Source organism: Salarias fasciatus, chromosome 23 (assembly GCF_902148845.1).
Source record: "Salarias fasciatus chromosome 23, fSalaFa1.1, whole genome shotgun sequence".
In the NCBI taxonomy this organism is placed as follows: domain Eukaryota; kingdom Metazoa; phylum Chordata; class Actinopteri; order Blenniiformes; family Blenniidae; genus Salarias; species Salarias fasciatus.
The window spans coordinates 16,746,215-16,763,593 of record NC_043766.1 but is presented as its reverse complement, the minus strand read 5'-3'; the positions used below and the strand labels follow the sequence as shown (position 1 = coordinate 16,763,593).

Below are 17,379 nucleotides of genomic sequence, written 5' to 3'. Positions count from 1 at the left end.
CAGCTGTCAATCTCCCTGCCGTGCTTCTCAGAGTTAAGGTTTCTGCCGTTCATCTTTGCTGCACAAAGTGCATGTGGGACAGGTGTTGGAACAGAAAGCAGGAGGGTGTGTGTTTGTTTTTGGCAAAGATAGACGGTTAATGCACTTTTCTGTGATTTTTTTCTGCCTAAGTGAATACGTCAAATAGAAATTTTACTTCATGAAACATTCCGTGACAGAAAACTAGAAGACAGAAGCATGATTTATGCCATCAGTTGTATGAAAACCCAAAAGATCCTTATTTCTAAATACACTTTACTTACAGTACCTATGCAAATGTTTCATTAGTTTCAAGTGAATTGTGTTTGTTTGTGATTTTACTGACTTCTTAGATTTTTTTAGAATCCATTAATTATGGAATTGTCTATTTTTTCATTAGAGGGATCTGATATGTTGACCCTTGTCTTTTTTTTCCAGTATCATGATCTGTGAAATGATTTTTTTTATTATATTTAATCAATTCCAACTTCATCATTTTGCTCTTTTCTTCTTTCCTCTTTTATTTGGTAAATTCATCTGGAGTTGTCGTAATGGGACTTTAGGCAAAGAGCGTCTCAGCTCTTTAAATAACTGGACTTCACCACCATCTGGGAAATTCATCTATATTCTCAGGGCCTGCCTCATGCACCTGATAGCAGCAGTAAGAATGAAGTTATACTGCAACTTTTTCCCTTTTCATTAACAAAACGCAAAGACTATTGGGAGATGTGCCGTCACATTTCTCAAAATCAAATAGTTTTAAAGTGCCAGGATTGCTGGCTGATATTTGTTTTGTTGATATAATCAGGTGAATGTACAATGCGGAGAATACCAGAGTTGTTTTTCTCATTTACTTTTGAATTTCAGCAAAGTCCTCTGAAGTTTTTACTGCACCATTTCCAAAAACATAGGACAATGTGTGAAATGTGAATGAAAACAGAATTGCAATAATCCATAAACCTTACAAATGCATTTGTTTTAATACTCAATGAATCATTACCAACATATCACATGCTGAGACTGGGACATTTTACCATTTGATGGAAAATATTAGCTCATTTTGAAAGCAGCAACACCTCACTAAAAAGTTAGAACAGGGCCAACAAAAAGCTGAAAAAGTATTGCCAAAAGTCAGAAACAACTGAAGGACCACTTGGCAACAGGTCAGTAGCACGACTTATAAAAGAAGCATTTCAGAATGGCCCAGATGTGTATATGTTCACTGATCTGCAGTGGCATAATCCAAAAAATTTAGAGGGTGTTTGTACATCAGGGTTGAGGCCAAAGGTTGAAGTTCGATCCTTGTGATCGTTTGGCCCTCAGGCTCCACTGGATGAAAAGTATAAATCTGAACAGAAACACACTGTATGGACTCAGGAAGCTTTCCTGAAATCACTGCATGTGGGTTCGATTCAGTTCAGTGTGCAAGGCATGCCTGGAAGACGCCATATGGAAACACAGTCAGTTAGATTATCATTATGGCAAACTGTTGTGATGTGAGATGAACAAAACATTAGAAATTATTTTTTGGAAAGCACAGCTGCTGTGTCCTGTGGACGAAAGAGGGAAGAGACAATTCAGTTTTATCAGCAGAAAGTTCCAGTAGCAGAAAGGCTGCATCCCTGATTTCATGGAGTTGTATTAATGTCTATAGTTGCTTACACATCTGAGAAAGACCATCATAGTACACTGACAAGTTAGCAGCTGATCTACATTTTTGTTCCTTCAGATCCAGCATATTGCAGCTGGACTAAGCTAAAGCCACATGCTGCATCTGCATCCATTGCCGCAGCATAGTTTCACAGTAGAGGAGTGTGTGTGCTGGGCTGAGCTACCTGTCGCCTGAACCTTTCAGCAACAGAAAAAAAAAATGGTATCATAATAGAAATCAAACAAAAAAATTGATCAGTGAAGGCAAACACTGAAACTATTATTACTGTGGAAATTTGGACGTTGGGATGAAGCCGAGGTGAATGTTTTCATCTGGAAGTGAAAGAATCGTCTGTTCTCGTCTGGGCCGGTCCAGTCGAACTGGCTGTGTTTTTGGACCACTTAGATTTCCATTAGAATATTCTTGTGACTTTGTGCGTCTCAGTGTTCACTATCTGGTGGACTTGCAACCCTGCAAGGTAGTGAGGGTCAGTTTTAGTGCCCTGTGGCCATGAACTTGAAAGGGCAGTATATAAGATGAGTGCATAGTTTCTCTGCAGTGTGGGTTTTGTTTTGTTTGTTTATTTGTTTTTTTACGGTAGACATGAGTGGAGTTGGCTGAAGGGGAAGTTTTCCTGTTTGCAAGCAACTGCAAGACAATTCTGCAACCTCAGACTGTATGGCTGCTGTTTGTGTGAGTGTCGGTGTAATTAAATTCTTCAGTGATTTCCACTCACACAGTGACAGTGTTTGTTCAGGACTGTTTTGAAAAGTTGAGTACTTGCAACCAGCAGAGCGATCTCCTCATTTTCTCCTTATTAACCACTAATTGAGAGAAAGAGCGAACGAACGAGTCAAGAAAAAAAAGAGAAAGATGTGATGAGGACGATGGAATAATAAGAGAGTGAGACACACACACACACACACACAAACACACACACACACACACACACACACACACACACACACACACAGAGTATTAATGTGTATTAATCAGTGGTCCGGGTAATAGTGATCTGTATTTTTGGAGCCAATCTAATTTCCCTCTAATGAGGGATTGTGATCTGTCTATTAGTTCCTTGATGTCTCTGTCACTCTTCCACTTAGCCTTGTACACACACACACACACACACACACACACACACACACACACACACACACACAGTTAACACTCATAGAAGACAAGTGATTTGTGCTCGTAGGGTTGGATGTTTACTTTCACCTATATACACATGGTGGTCACAACAACAGTGCGACAGTCAGACCTGTATTTCAATTTATTCTATAAATGAAATACCTGCTTTGAGAAACAACTTTTTTTTTTCCATTGTTCAGGAGAGGTGAGGCCTGTCACTCAGTTAATTAAGACTGATGTGATCAACCTACAGTTGGTCATTTAAGAAAATGTTTTGGCTGAGGTGTTTTAGGGGTTCACGCCATGACAAAGTTATAAGGTGTGTCAGAGTTGTGTGTCTCCTTGCTGTAGTCTGTTAGTGCAGGTTCATGGCATCAAAATGAGTGACAGCCCACCGGTGAACCGCTGTATTCCCATCCACTGCCAGCGACTTCTTGAGCCACCGTAAATGTGGTGACTTTGACTGATAGCAGTCAGTAAATCAATGTCAGTCTGAATTCTGCATTTTTTGTACAGGGTATCAGTTCAGTGCCGTTAAGATTATAATCTTTGAATTTTATTGAAGTACATTTTTCTAAATGCATAATTTGTGACTTGAAATATTCTGAAGAAGACACTTGACATGCTCGAAGAATCAGAGCCAATCAAGCAAGAGACTAAGATAATTAAAAGCTGGTTCACAATAGTGATGATTCAGTAACCCTGAAATGAAACAGGTCTTATGCCTTTTTGACACTTTGAAAAAAATCACTCACTGGTCCCACCAAATGTCAATAAAGTCATTGAATTCATTGCATTTATATTAAAACAGTGCATTTCTCCACTGAACCAAGATACACCTTATGACAAGACTAGAATGTACTGGGATCCATTCATGTAATGGGAACTGTTTTCTTAGTGAAAGCATGGATGGGTTTCACTAAGTGCACAGCACATTTATCAGGATAAGAAAAGCTGTAGCTTTTGTCAATTATGACCAAAACAAAAGACAACTGAAACAAACTAAAAAAAAGCTGCATCCAGAAGAGGACAAACAGGAGAATTACACACACAAAAAAAATAATCTGTCATTAATCTTTATAAAATGTAATTTGGAATTATGTTCATAACAGGCGATTATGAAACAAAAGTCTTTAAACTGATTCAACTGTTTTCATGTGAGGCGGTTTGTAAGTAGCCTCATATCATTGCTGAAATACCCAAGGACAGTCCTAACTTTCCTTCCGACTTCCTCTCGCTCTCTCCAATCAGGAAGTCACTATCAAAGATCATTGAGCCATGCATCTCAATGAGGGGGCAGATTGATTGGCTGGAACAGAGCAGAGGCAGGGTTCGATCTTTGCCCTAAGGTCCTGAAAAGGGAAATATGGTCACAGGGACACAGTCACAGAGCCACCCGGTCTAGTCTCCATCAACAAGATGATTGGACACATAGATGCCGAGCCACGCCTGTGCCTGATGGAACAATTGTAGTGACTAATGGAGACGATGAGAGAGACGAAGAACAAGAGGGAGAGGAAGAGGAATTCAGAGTTTGTGTGCTGATTGACCTGTGGTCAGAAGGGTTATGTCCATTGATCTGTAGGGCAGAAGAAAAGGGCTTTGGCCTGAGGTGCTTCAGAATGAGTCTATTTGGGGTTTAGATTCCTGTCCATTCCCACCAGGAGCTTTTTCAATATCTGACTCCCCAGGACTTACAGCAGCCATCTCCCGTTGTCTATGTAATGCACAGAGCACTACTAATGCCAAAGGCCAATCAATGTTCTACAAGAGGTTGATACAGATCTTATTAGTCAATGAATGATCATTAGTGGTCTAACGAGGCATTGATTTGTGCAAGGGCCAAAGGTTGCGGTGGTTGTGGTGAGTGTCTTTAATACATTAAACACAATTGATTCCACAGTAGGAGGGGATATTTTGAAGGATGCTAGAATTAGATTGGACAGTGAGCGATTTGAGGTCAAGCCAGCAGAGCAAGTGTACCTTCATCGGCCACTGAATGTGGTTAGGATTGAACATGGGGGCGAGCAGGGTGTTTGTCTTTTATGTATTACCGCTGTAGCAATTCCGCAATTAATAAGAAACAGATATCTAGAAGTACTAAGTCAAAGGGAACTGGACTCGCTGTTTCAAAGGCTCGAACAGCAGCCTTTGAAAGCTGAGGAAATGACTCTGCTCATAGCAGATGTGTTACTACAGGGCCTATTATGTTGCTCATTAAATACCCAACCTCTCAATAGGCCATTATTTCCCCAATAAAAAACAAACGGCGGCCTGCATACTTTCCCTTCTCCCCCCTCTGCTTCAGAGGTTAGCTCTACCTCACAGACGGCAAAAAACCCTGACTAATATCCTGCATGTGAAGCTTTTAAATAGGAAGCAGGCCGCGGGATAGGGTGGGGTACAGGTGTGGCAGGAGCCAATGGCTTTTATAGCCCTCCATCTCCTCTGAAAGTGTGCCAAGGACCTGCCTACACAACCCACCACTGCAGTGTTAGCTGCCAAGCGTTAACTTCACTCCCCCCACCAATCTCTACGCTTACTGGTTATATAGAGTCTATGCTTGTTATGGCTTTATAGAGGGATTTCTGATGTGCTTAGAGAATTGTTTGATGATTGGGATAATGATGCCATTTGGAGTGAGTTGTCTCAGCACTTTATCACCAGCGAACACAGGAAAACAGGCCCAGCCTACGCAAAACAAGCTCTATTTCCTCCACATCCTCCCCTGAATGCATGCTCATATGTTCCCTGCCATTCAAAACCTTCCAATCCTGGTCATGTCAATCAGAATTACACCACGTCTACAGGTTTGTCACCAGGGGGACGTTTGTCACCATGTCTTCCCTGCAGAACAGCCTTTTCATGCCCCGGCATAATGTCAGTGGGTGACATCCAGGCCTGATGTGATGTGGCATTCACTAAAGGTCACGTTAGGCATCTTCGCTCTGTCTGCATCAGCAGAACTGGCAGCCGTCATATGGACGCTGGCATCGGCTATTACCCGGGCCCTCGGGGGGTCTTGATGTTTTCAGAATTGTTTGTCAGCAAGATTCTGATCTCTCTGTTTCTGTGGTGAGTCTTCAGCTCAGGGGAGTCCCAGTTCACACTGATGCAGAGCAGCAGGAGTCAGATCTGTCTCTCAATCATGGATGATGAGAAGGAAGACAGAATCATATTTATGATTTGAAAAGATGAACTTTGCGGTTCACATGATGCTGTGATTGTGAAGATGAAGACATAAAACTGTGTTAGCATGAGGTTTTTGCATAGAAACTAGTTTCCGTTCAACTTAAGATATATTTTATGGTTAATATATGTTTGGTTTTGTCAAATTTTGTGACACTGCTCATGGTTATGTGACAGGTTTTGCTGTAATTTCAGGTATGAGTATTGAAAAGATTAATGAAACAGTGTAATAAATGAATTAAAATGTGCGGCGTCACAATCGGCACATTTGGCTTTCAATAGGATCGCCCTCGAATACAGTCAGAGTTGTCTGTGTGAGAACCACATATAAAGGATGAGAATGGAATCTGTACAAAGGCGAGACAGTGAGGAAAGGAGGTCCTGAACTGGCGAGACACAAAGAAAGAAAAAGGAAACCATCGCAGAAGGAGAGACAGTGAATCCATTAGGAGATGAGCCAGTCAAACTTTGCACAGCGTGGCGAGAGGGGGCCAATCCATCTGAGCCAGTTGCCGTAGTGAGGGAACGGTTAACAAGCCCCACAGGCAGGTTTTACAGCCCCTGTTGTGTGTCGTAGACCCCCCAGGCTGAAGAGGGGCTGAGACTGACTGATACTGACAGGGTTTATGTGGGCGGGGGCGGAGGGCAGCAGGGTTTTGGTGGGGGTGTGGGGGTTTGGAGACGTGTGAAAAGGTACTCATGAACCAACAACTGTCACTTACGAGGGTGCCGCACAAGTTTCTATCAACACACACGCACGCACACACGCACGTGCATTCACATGTACAAACAAATGTTCATTTGTACATTTGAACCTGTCCGCTCCCACACCATTAAATCTGATGTCGGTGTGGAGCAGAGGTGAGGAGTGAGCTCCTGTAGGAGAAGGGGGGCTTTTCCAAAAAGTGGACCAATAAAACACTTGAAAATCAAATCCCATTGCTCTTATCGCGGCGCCATTCAGAGATGTTATCTGTGCAGGTAATGTGGTTATAAATTCAATTTCAGCCCACAGATTTCATTGTTTACTGATGCCTGCATGTTCCAGACGGCAGAGCGCAGAAAGCTCGGGAACGCTCAGTGCGTGTCGGGAAAACTCATTTAGCCTTCCGCAAGGGGATGCAAAAAAGACGAGAGGGTTGATGGGAGAAGGGGGGTGAAACCAGGAGAGCTGTCACTCTCCCAAGGACACCTGACTCTGCTTTCTATTTTCTGCCCCATGTTTTATTTAGAGGCCATTTTGTCCTATTTGGTTCCTCATTATAGGGTCTCATAGCTCAACTGATGTCAGGGGAAAGCTCCTGCCGACAGACAAGCTTGTCATGTCGCCGGTCATTGGGAGTCGGAGTCGGGCAAAGTGTTTGTCCAGCGCTTGGATAATAGGGTCCTAGAGGAAGTTCAGTCCACTGTGCTCCACGCTGCTTTTGAGAAAATGACAAACTCATTAACTTGTGTTTGTAATTTTCTACTTCAAAAAGGCTCAAATTGAGATTGCCAGAAGATGTCGTTTCTTTTCTCCTTGACTGTGCGGCGATGGGAAATTAGGCGCATCTTGCCTACTAGCCTTCTACATATGATTGATGGCTTTCAGGAGTAAATCACCTCATCTACTAGGTAAAATCTTGATATAGTAGAGCTCCTCCGGCTCCCAGCTGGCTGCTTATGGCAGTAATCCATCAGTGAGGCCCAATGGGCCGAGCGGCCCTCCTGGGTAATGTTCCTATTGACAGCCTATGATGTCAGCACACTGACAGCAGGGAGCCGAGTGGTGTGTCCCTGTGTGAGTGTGTGTGTAACCTTATTTTACTCTCACCAACACTGTCTATCAATAGTGCAGACAGGTCCGCTGAACACACAAACACACACAGGACGGGCCTCGGCCTCTGAACATACACATGTTAACTAACAGCAGCGCTGGAAAAAATGAATACATATTTTTTCTGAAGTTTTTTTTTTCTCAGTCATTTGTACTTCGTTCTTATTACTCCATTTAATTAAACTTTACCCATTCAAACTGTACTCTAGCTGTCTCTTTATTAAATGTACATGCTAACAAGTGTTTGGGCTGCAAAATATAAAAACTGTTTTTTTTTTAATTTCTGGGATAAAATTTTGATCTCGATTCCATTTCAAAAACAACTTCAGTCAAACTCTTTTTTTCATATTTAATGAAAAATCCCTTTGTGTTTTTAATTGTATAAAATTACATTTTTATTTGTCGCCTATTGTCATTTATTAAATGTCAATATTTTCTGCTTATGATAATTTGTTTTTCAGATCATGTATTTTTGTTTTGCAGACTAATATTTTAACAAATGTTATTTTGTGTAACACAGAGTCTAATTCAGTATTTAATAAATGAACCTCAATGAGTAAATTATTTTATCTTCATATCTTTCTGCCTAAAAAACTATACATATGTAAATAGATACAGTCATAGGCTAAAATACTGCATACCATCTACTAAATATTGTATTTATTGCCGGCTGCCGAATAAATATTTTGACAATTTAAGCATTAAGTAATTTAGCATGAGCGCAAAGCAAATAAGCTAAAGAAAAAAATTGATGCAAACCCTTTACCACTTCTTGTTGCTGTAAGTTTGATGTCAGTCAGCCTCACAGATGTTTAAATGAGATAATGTAATACAGGACACATTGTGTCAAATAGTGCCTCTTCTTATTTGAGTTTTGACTTTTTGTGTTTTCAGGCAAAGTGAAGTGTCTCTATGATGCTCAGGCCCCAGTGTGTCCCGTCTGCCAGGCCGTCCTGCGACCAGGAGAGCTGCAGGAGCACATGGAGCAGGAGCTCTCCAAACTCGCCCAGCTGCAGATCAGGTATCACTTTCAATCTGTCACTTGATTTAGCGGTGATCAAAATAAAAGAAAATATCCTCATACTTTTATCTTCATCTTTATTTTGTATTGCTACCATTCTGTCCCACAGGGGATAATTATCTGAACTTTGCAACAAAGCGAAGTGTAATGGAAAGAGGGCAGTGGGACAATGAAAAAAATTAAATAGTTAATTCAGTTCAATGAAAAGGATCGAGCAATTGATGAGACTACTTTCAAATAAAATGAAAACCTCGAAGGAACAACCACCGAGCATAAATAACTTGAACGGTGAAGCTACCTGATTTCAATTTTCAACAGCAAAGACCACAAACTTACCAAATCCAACCCACAACCAAGATCCAGACACACACTCATCCTGATGAACCAGCAGCCGTTCCCTGGTCTGCTTCCACTTCTGGCAAAGTCAGTAAATACAGCTGTTTGCGCGGAGGCAGAAGAGGTCCCAGAAAAGACACAACAATGAAGACCGTGGCAGTAAAGCTTTTATTACCAACAGAAATCCAAATAGCGTCAGGATCATGGCTTCATGTCCTCCTTGTAGCCTCCCTGAAGTTTTCACTCCCTCCGTTTATCCAGTCTTTCTGTTTATCCCGGATTTTCCATGCAGCGTTAAGTTGATGATTAATGCTGACAGATTCTATATCTAAAAGCCTTCCTCTTTTGTCCCCGGCCTCAGTTTCCCCGAGGTGGTGTGTCCTGTCTTCTCTGTCACCTGTGTACAGTGTTTACAAGCTGCCGCATTGTTCCCTACATATTTCATATTGCAGCCCGCGGCCTCCAGGCGACAACTCATACCGCGGACGGATAATGTCCTGCTAATGGCTGCTTTGAGACCGCGACACACACACACACACACACACATACACACACACACACACAGACTCACACACACACACACGCACACACACACACACACTCAAACAATCACACATACACACATGCACGTACACAAATGGTTTGAAACATGCACAACCAACTGGATCTCAACCACACACACACACACACACACACACACACACACACACACACACACACACACACACACACACACACATTACCTGCTGCTTAGACCAGAAGAATGATTCTTCCAATAAAGACATTACACTCCAAATCTGCTTAACGACCGCTCCGTGGACAGTAATGGTTTCAAATTGAACTTGGCCCACGGGGACAGTGTGTGTGTGTGTGTGTGTGTGTGTGTGTGTGTGTGTGTGTGTGTGTGTGTGTGTGTGTGTGTGTGTGTGCATGGGTGTGTAAGACATAAAATGTGTAAGAATAAAATGAGATTAAACTGAGACTGAGATACAAATTCAGACAAGATAAAAGCATAGCTTCACCAGATTACATTTGAAATATATTTATTGTATTTATATGTGAAACAGGAAGCGTGAGTTTGTGAGTTGTCTACATGTTTGCAGCGACTTTATTTTTACCAGCCTATTTAATCAACACGCTGTTGTTGTGTTTGCTCATACAGTGGAACTCCAGTGCAGCATGACCACCTCATAAGGACACCAAAGGTACATGTAAAGCTTTCCTATCTTCATGACGCCAGTTATATTGCTTCTGCTTCTGACTGAAAATCTTACGTTAGCTTCTCCTTTTCCTCGTTCAGTCTCTCTCACTTTCTCTGCACATCAAGCGTGAAGGAGGGTCTCCCAACTTGCCTCCTCAACCATCTGAAGAAGTCCATTCAGACCGATACCAGGTTGGTTTATCACAGTAACACAACGAAGATTAGATGGTTTGAACCTCAGATTAAAGCTTTTTCCTGACTGTGCAAATATTTGTATTTTCGCTATTGTTCAGATTTATTGTACGTCTGTTTTCTCAGCAGTTACCACTGATTTAGTCTACTGAAAGTACATTAGTAATGCACTTAAGTAAATAGTTACAATGATGAAGAACTGTTGTGGTGCCAGTGACTCACCGCTGTTATGGCCTGGGGTCGATGAAAGTCTGCCTCCTGTTCAGCGGCTCCCTCAACATTAACACTTTCATCAGGAGTCAAGTCAAGCCAGTGTTAGAATGCAGTTAAAAACACAATCGTTACTCAGAGGGATTTGCAGACTTTACAATACACTGAGTCCTCAGACATGTGACTCATATCAGTCAAAGAAAACAGTTTAATGACCACAGTCTCACAGATGCTGTGTTAAAAGCCTGATTAGGGAAAATAATCACAATTCTAAAAGTCATGACAAGTCAAAGGAGGAGAAAAACCCTCATTTCACTGGTGGTTGTCCTTAACTATTTGTAGAGATATTTTCTTTTAAGTTTCCATGATAAACTGAAATAAAAAGATCAATATTCCCATGCTTTTCCAACTTCTCCTTTCCTTCGATAAACTTTTCAATGGCATATACTGAGGTTAAAATCTTACCAAAAAATAAATAAATACCTATATTTGTGTTTGTTGCAGACGTTCCTTCGTGTGCGGGCCAATCGGCACACCAGATTAAACGGTACGTCGACACATGCTGAGTGAGCTAAACGTCGTGTTTCACTGCTGCCAAGTCAGTTTGTCGTTGACAGATTTCACTTCAACCAATTCTGTCAGACCTTTTCCTTTGTTCTTCCTTTTTTTTTTTTTTTTTTTACTTTTTTGTTTCCATTGTTCACACTAATGCGCCCAGTTATGTGTTTCGTCCAAACCCCTCCCTCACCAGTCGTTCAGATGCCCCCCCCCCTCTCTCGTTCCCCCACCATCTACACCGGCCTAGCGCCCACACGAGCAGAGGAGCTAATAACCTTTTCAACTTTGACCTCTTGATATGTTAACAGTTGATGACCTCTGCTGGTGCAGGTGCTACGTCAAATCTGCCCCATTACGCCCCCACAGCGCAGGAGCCCACCTAGACTGCATACAAGCTGGTAAGACACACTGCCAAGCACTTTTCTCTTTCCAGCCTTCATGTTTCACTGTCGTGTCATTGGATTGATCTGATCTAGGTTTTTATACACACTGACAGGAGAATGTTTTCTCTTTTTATTTGTCCTGAAAACACAACTTTTTTTAAGCTTGAACACTTTATACATCCTACATCTGTCATAAAAAAACGTGATTTATTGAGAGCATCTCACTTCCTACTATTTAAAGAGTTATTGATGACATTTTTTATAAAACGCTAATCATTTACCCACACCAGCTTTTCAAAAGGAAGGCAATTTTGTTTAAAATGAAATCAATCATTTTCCCATAGGATGAGTTTTTAGCTATCTTCCAGAAATTTGTTGTGTTCATGGTTTTCCCAGTAAAACTCAATCAGAAAATTAAAATGAAAAAAAAAAAATTATCAGAGAATTTCTTTATACAGGATTTCAACGAATTTCAGTTTCCTCCCACTGCTACTAGTCCACTGAATGCATTTCTCCACATGTCTCTTTGCGGTAAACGAACAGCTTAAAATTCTGTTAATCTTTGCTGATATCACCCTCGTTTTTACAGCTGTTGTTTTATTTTGAACGCCATTATCCTCAATAAATAAGTGATAAGCTGTGAATAAAGTAAATAAGTAAATAGCACTCGTGGGCACAAGTGCTGAAGGTTTTACGGGGAAAACTTGTACTACTCTGCGTGATAAATCTGAGAAGTAATCAGCCGGTGTGTGAGTCCTGGCAGACATGAGGGCTCACTGAGCGTCCTGACACCACACACACTTTCTGCTGCTGTTATTATTGCCACTGAGATCCCTTCTGCTCTTAGCTGACTCTTCAAACTGCCTGTGCTGTCGAGGTCTGTTAGCCTTTATTGGTCCTTATAACAGGACAGCATAATGAGCTTCTAAATACACGCCAGGGAAGAGAAAGAAGAGGGGTGAGGAGGAGGAAGGAGAGGGAGGAGGAGGAGGAGGGCTTCTGTTGATTAATCAACCTCTCTCTCTCTCTCTCTCTCTCTCTCTCTCTCTCTCTCTCTCTCTCTCCTTTGTTTGATGAGCTCTTTTTCATCTTTGACCATCTCTTTAACCCTCATTATGTTCGCTGGGATGGCGGCACTCGGGTCACGGCCACCAACTCTCTCTCTCTCTCTCTCTCTCTCTGTGCCCCTGTCTCCAAGCCTTCTCAGGTCGCCACTGTCATCCAGCGGGAATTAGAGGGTCCTAAAACTTAATGTCCCCTTATGCAATCTGCAGTCAGTCAGGTCACAGTGAGAGAGGAGGAGCAGTTGGTGTTCTGCCATGTTAACTTTTATATTTTCCGAGGGGAAAGCGGGGGAGGACAGTGAGATGACAGGACGGGGATGGAAGTAGCGTTTTGCATCCCGCGCTGAGGAAAAAAATAAAATGTATGCAATGCTCATGTATGGCTTTCCTTACTCTTAATTGTGTGTTTGTAAGTGTATTTGCTTGAAACACTTCGTGCAGTGACCATAATCATGGGATGGATTTGGGATTTATCAGAGGTGCAGCCATTTTTTAAAAATCTGATGTGGCTCTTCAGAACTCCCTCACAGCCACGCCTGTCTGACTCCACATGTACTCAGAAAAGTTTTAGAAAGGTAATTCAATACATTATCCATAGGTGTTAAAACTGTATTTTAAATTTTAAAAATAGAGCATTATTTCTGCTATCTATTTTTACTTCGGTATTTTATCTTTTGGAATCATAATAATAATTATAATAATAATACAAATTGAAAAAAAAAACCATTTTTGATTAGTTATTGTGAGAAATAAAACAATTGTGTTAATAAAGTGATCAAAATATTTTTTTTCAAATCTATACAAGTGAAAGTTTGTGAAACCAGTGCACTAATGAGATTGAAGTCTATCATTCCAGTGCAAACAATAAATACAGTAAAATAAATAATAATAAATTATCTGGGTTTTAATCTGGGTATATTACATTATCTTTGAGGTGTTTTTCTTTTAAAGTGTGCCTTCACTTCTTCACTCATGTTTATTGTAGTGGTTATACCAATACAAGTTATATTTCTGCACCTCTTTCTGAACAGTTTTCTGAATAGTTTTCAGACAAAACATGTTCAGTTGTGTTTTCACTAGTTTGAATTAGTGTAATGATGAAAATGAATGAAGCCTAAATGTGCATTAAAATTGTTTAAATGAATGAAATCTTAAAAACAAAAAGAAAACAAGCAATTATAACACAGTCTAGTTTTTAAAGGAAGATCACATTAGTATAAATTATATGTAGCAAGATGAAAAATATAGTTTTCATTATAGTATCTTTCTTAGTCCTGTTCTTAATTCAGAAAATAAACTTTGTCATAATGTATTTATCATAATATGCAAACCTTTTGATGGACCTCATATTAGGCTCCCCCGTTAATACACTACAAGTTAAATAACTTTTATAAATCCAATAACTACAGTATAATTTGAGAAAAAAGCTGAATTAGGTATTCATATCCTGGGTTACCTTAAATAAATTTTAACACATCACAAAAATAAAAGTTTTCATGGAAACTATCCTTGTGCAGCCAATCTGTCAGCGATACATGAAGAAACTGATGTCTTAATGTTCTCAAATCAGAGGCATCTTTGAAAATAATAACCTTGTTACTTTGCAACATTTCTGTCTGGAATGGAAAACCAGCATGAATTCAGTTTGACCTGTCTCATTTTTTGTTTGCCTGTTGTTCTTTCTGTTGACAGTTAGGATCGGAAAGCTGAAGAGAAGGAAACCAGAAGATGGGCAGGTACACTTTCTTTTTCTTTTCTTTCTTTTTCTGTTCAAGTATTATTTAACGTTCATTTTTATTGTAATCTGAGATGAATGAATCAACCTGAGCTGCGACAGGGAGAATGTCGCTGGTCCAAACTCCGAAATGTTTGTCGGGTGGGTTTGTTCATCTAACATTACGATCATTGTCAGCTCGCTGTGTATCCATGTGAATTCACTGCCGGCGCTGGTTCGCAGCTAAAACAATGAAGAGGCAGATACACAGCTCGAGGCTGCGGAGGGAATATGGACATATTCATCCAGACAGTGCAGTTGTGTGTTTCATTGGTATGTTTACTCGAGTGTGTCTTTGTGTCAGGAGGCTTCAGATGACCTGGTGCCACTTGAGGACAAGTGGAATGAGAGGAAAAGGATACAGATGACGTCTATTGGCTTTAAAGGTAAGCACAAATCATGAGCGTGCACGCACTCGTGTGCGTGTGTGTGCTTGCTCGAGGTACCCATGTGTGTGATCTTGTTCAGCGGAGGGTGAAAAATGTGACTGAGTGGCAGTTGAAAAACCACTGAACTTTTCAGTCCAGATTACAGCCGAGCTGGATGCCTTGAAGGTTAACTTAAAAGTAACGGTTTCCTTTAACCGAGGAGGAAACTCTGACCTGCAAACTTGTTACACGCAGACTGACAGAATCAGGCTGAGGGGCAGAGAGATGCTCAACGCAACACTTCATTTGTATCTAAATGTTCAAGTATGTGCTTCATCTGGTTAACAAGCGTCCCCGTGTCCTCCTGTAGCAGTATCATTGTTGTCATTTTGATTTATTTATCGTTTGATCAGGTGCGATGTTGGTGAGCACAACCTCTAAGGAGTGTCGAGACAGTGATGCAGATCTGGATGTGGACGGAGACGACACTCTGGAGTACGGCAGAGTGCAGTATCCTCTATGCTTAATAGATGAATTCTCTCCGTCTCTTGTTGTGATAAAAACTGACTCAAGTTAAGCATGTATTGAATTAAGCGAGTGAAATAAACTGAGTGAGATAAAACTTTTATCCTCAGACCAGTCAGCACAGATTTTTGCATATTGACAGTGTGAAAGATGTTTTTTTTTTTTTTTTTTCCGTTATTTCCTGTTTTCCTGACCTGGTTTTGCAGATATACAGACACAGATGTGATTCCTTGTTCGGGAGAGAGCTCCAAGGAGATGACAGTGACGTATGTATCCCCTGAAATAATGAATGGAGAAATTTCTTTCCTTTATTTCAATTTCATTTGGAAAGTGAGAAGGAGAGTCGCTCAGACAGTCTAAACCTGTAGCAGCTCAACTAGAAAATGGTTGAACTGTAGCAGCCCTAACTGTAAGCTTTATGAACAGGAAAGATTTACTCCTGACATTTAAAGTAAGTTGTAAAAGATTCTGACGCTTCCACTCATTAGTTTCATTAATGTACTGACTCAGCGAAGCAGGAGGGACACTGTTGTATAGAGCTCTGTGGCGTCTGCATAATCATGATAGGAGATGTTGTAAAGACCCATGATCTGAGCCAGAAGGACCATGGAGACTTTAAATAAAAATGGCCCAAGGATGGAGCCTTGTGGAACCCCACAAGTGATTTTTACATGCTCAGATTCACAATTATCTGTTGACACACAATAGTTCCTGTCCCTGTTTGTGAGACTGTGTTAGCCTCCCTTTGCTGAATATGTGAGATAAAAAAGCCCAGTTATAAGCTTTATGAGTTAACATAATTTATTATTTTATTTTGTTCTTTTTGGCAAACGTTTTGAGTATCTTTAAATTGTGTGCTTTGTTGGATTTTCAGCAGCAGCAGTAGCAGCAGCAGTGGCATGCTGCCTGATTCCAGGCTAAGCATCGATTTGCCCAAGTGGTCAACTGATGGTGAGTTAAACCAGCTTTGAAATTCCTTTTGAATAAATATTAAGATATAAATGCACTTCTTGAACCAATTACATAGAAAAAAGTAGAGTTTACTTTCTTGTGTAACTGTCAGTTCATTGTTTTGTTCCTGCAGGTAGTCCATCAACAAGCAGTGGGGAAAAACAAGACATGAACACAGCTGGCCTCCCCAAGACCTGCAAAAACACTGAGATAGAGACGTAAGTTTGTGTCATGGAGGGTGAGATTTCTCAGGAAATGTATTCCCAATTCTGAATAGTTTCTAAACATTATTATCAGTTTTGATCCTATTTGTATTCATAGGTTCACTAGTCTTAGTCAGAACGTTTCACTGTGATGTGACAGAGAAAGCTGCAGCTCTTATTAGGAGAAATAGTACACACTGAACCATCTGTTGGGAAAAAGCCAGCGCTGACTTGCCCTGGTGCACATGCACTATCAGATCAGTTAAACATTCAGAAAATGGAAATTGTGAACAAAATTGAAATTGATCAAAGCTGAATTATATGACATTTTAAATCTATGGAGAAACTCAATGGAGACACAGGCAGAACACTGAAACTCCACAAAGAAGGTTACAACCAGGAACATTCTTGCTTTGAAGCAACAGGGCTAACCACTGCATCACTGCGGTATCCCCTGATAATATGTTGGCATTATAAAAGACTAATCTACCTACTGCTTTTGTAAAAATCAGGTACAAGTGGTTTTAAAATGATCACTGCACAAATGAATTTAAAATTAACACTGTTATGGTAAAATACTAATGCATTAGAGCAGCAAGCTTGTTAGTGTGAGGCCACCAGGAAGGGAATCTGGCAGAAAGCATGCACATCATCATCTGCTGTGGGAAGCTGGGGGACAGAAGTGATTTTAATATCATTATGCTAAAATACATTTCATCTCCTGAACAGTGAATATTGTGCAATAACTTACCAAATTTTGGAGTAGTGAAATCGTGTTTTATTTT

General features: G+C 40.6%; 1 protein-coding gene across 1 annotated transcript in view; it reads left to right on the top strand.

Annotated features, from left to right (window-relative positions):
* Positions 1-17,379, top strand: part of rnf220b (ring finger protein 220b) — a 32,010-nt gene that overhangs the window by 11,322 nt on the left and 3,309 nt on the right. The window contains exons 2-12 of the mRNA XM_030083996.1: positions 8,703-8,829; positions 10,328-10,370; positions 10,466-10,558; positions 11,273-11,315; positions 11,635-11,724; positions 14,466-14,509; positions 14,852-14,933; positions 15,329-15,425; positions 15,647-15,706; positions 16,327-16,391; positions 16,525-16,609. Coding sequence (XP_029939856.1) covers positions 8,703-8,829; positions 10,328-10,370; positions 10,466-10,558; positions 11,273-11,315; positions 11,635-11,724; positions 14,466-14,509; positions 14,852-14,933; positions 15,329-15,425; positions 15,647-15,706; positions 16,327-16,391; positions 16,525-16,609 — 829 coding nt within the window. The remainder of the gene's footprint in view (positions 1-8,702; positions 8,830-10,327; positions 10,371-10,465; positions 10,559-11,272; positions 11,316-11,634; positions 11,725-14,465; positions 14,510-14,851; positions 14,934-15,328; positions 15,426-15,646; positions 15,707-16,326; positions 16,392-16,524; positions 16,610-17,379) is intronic.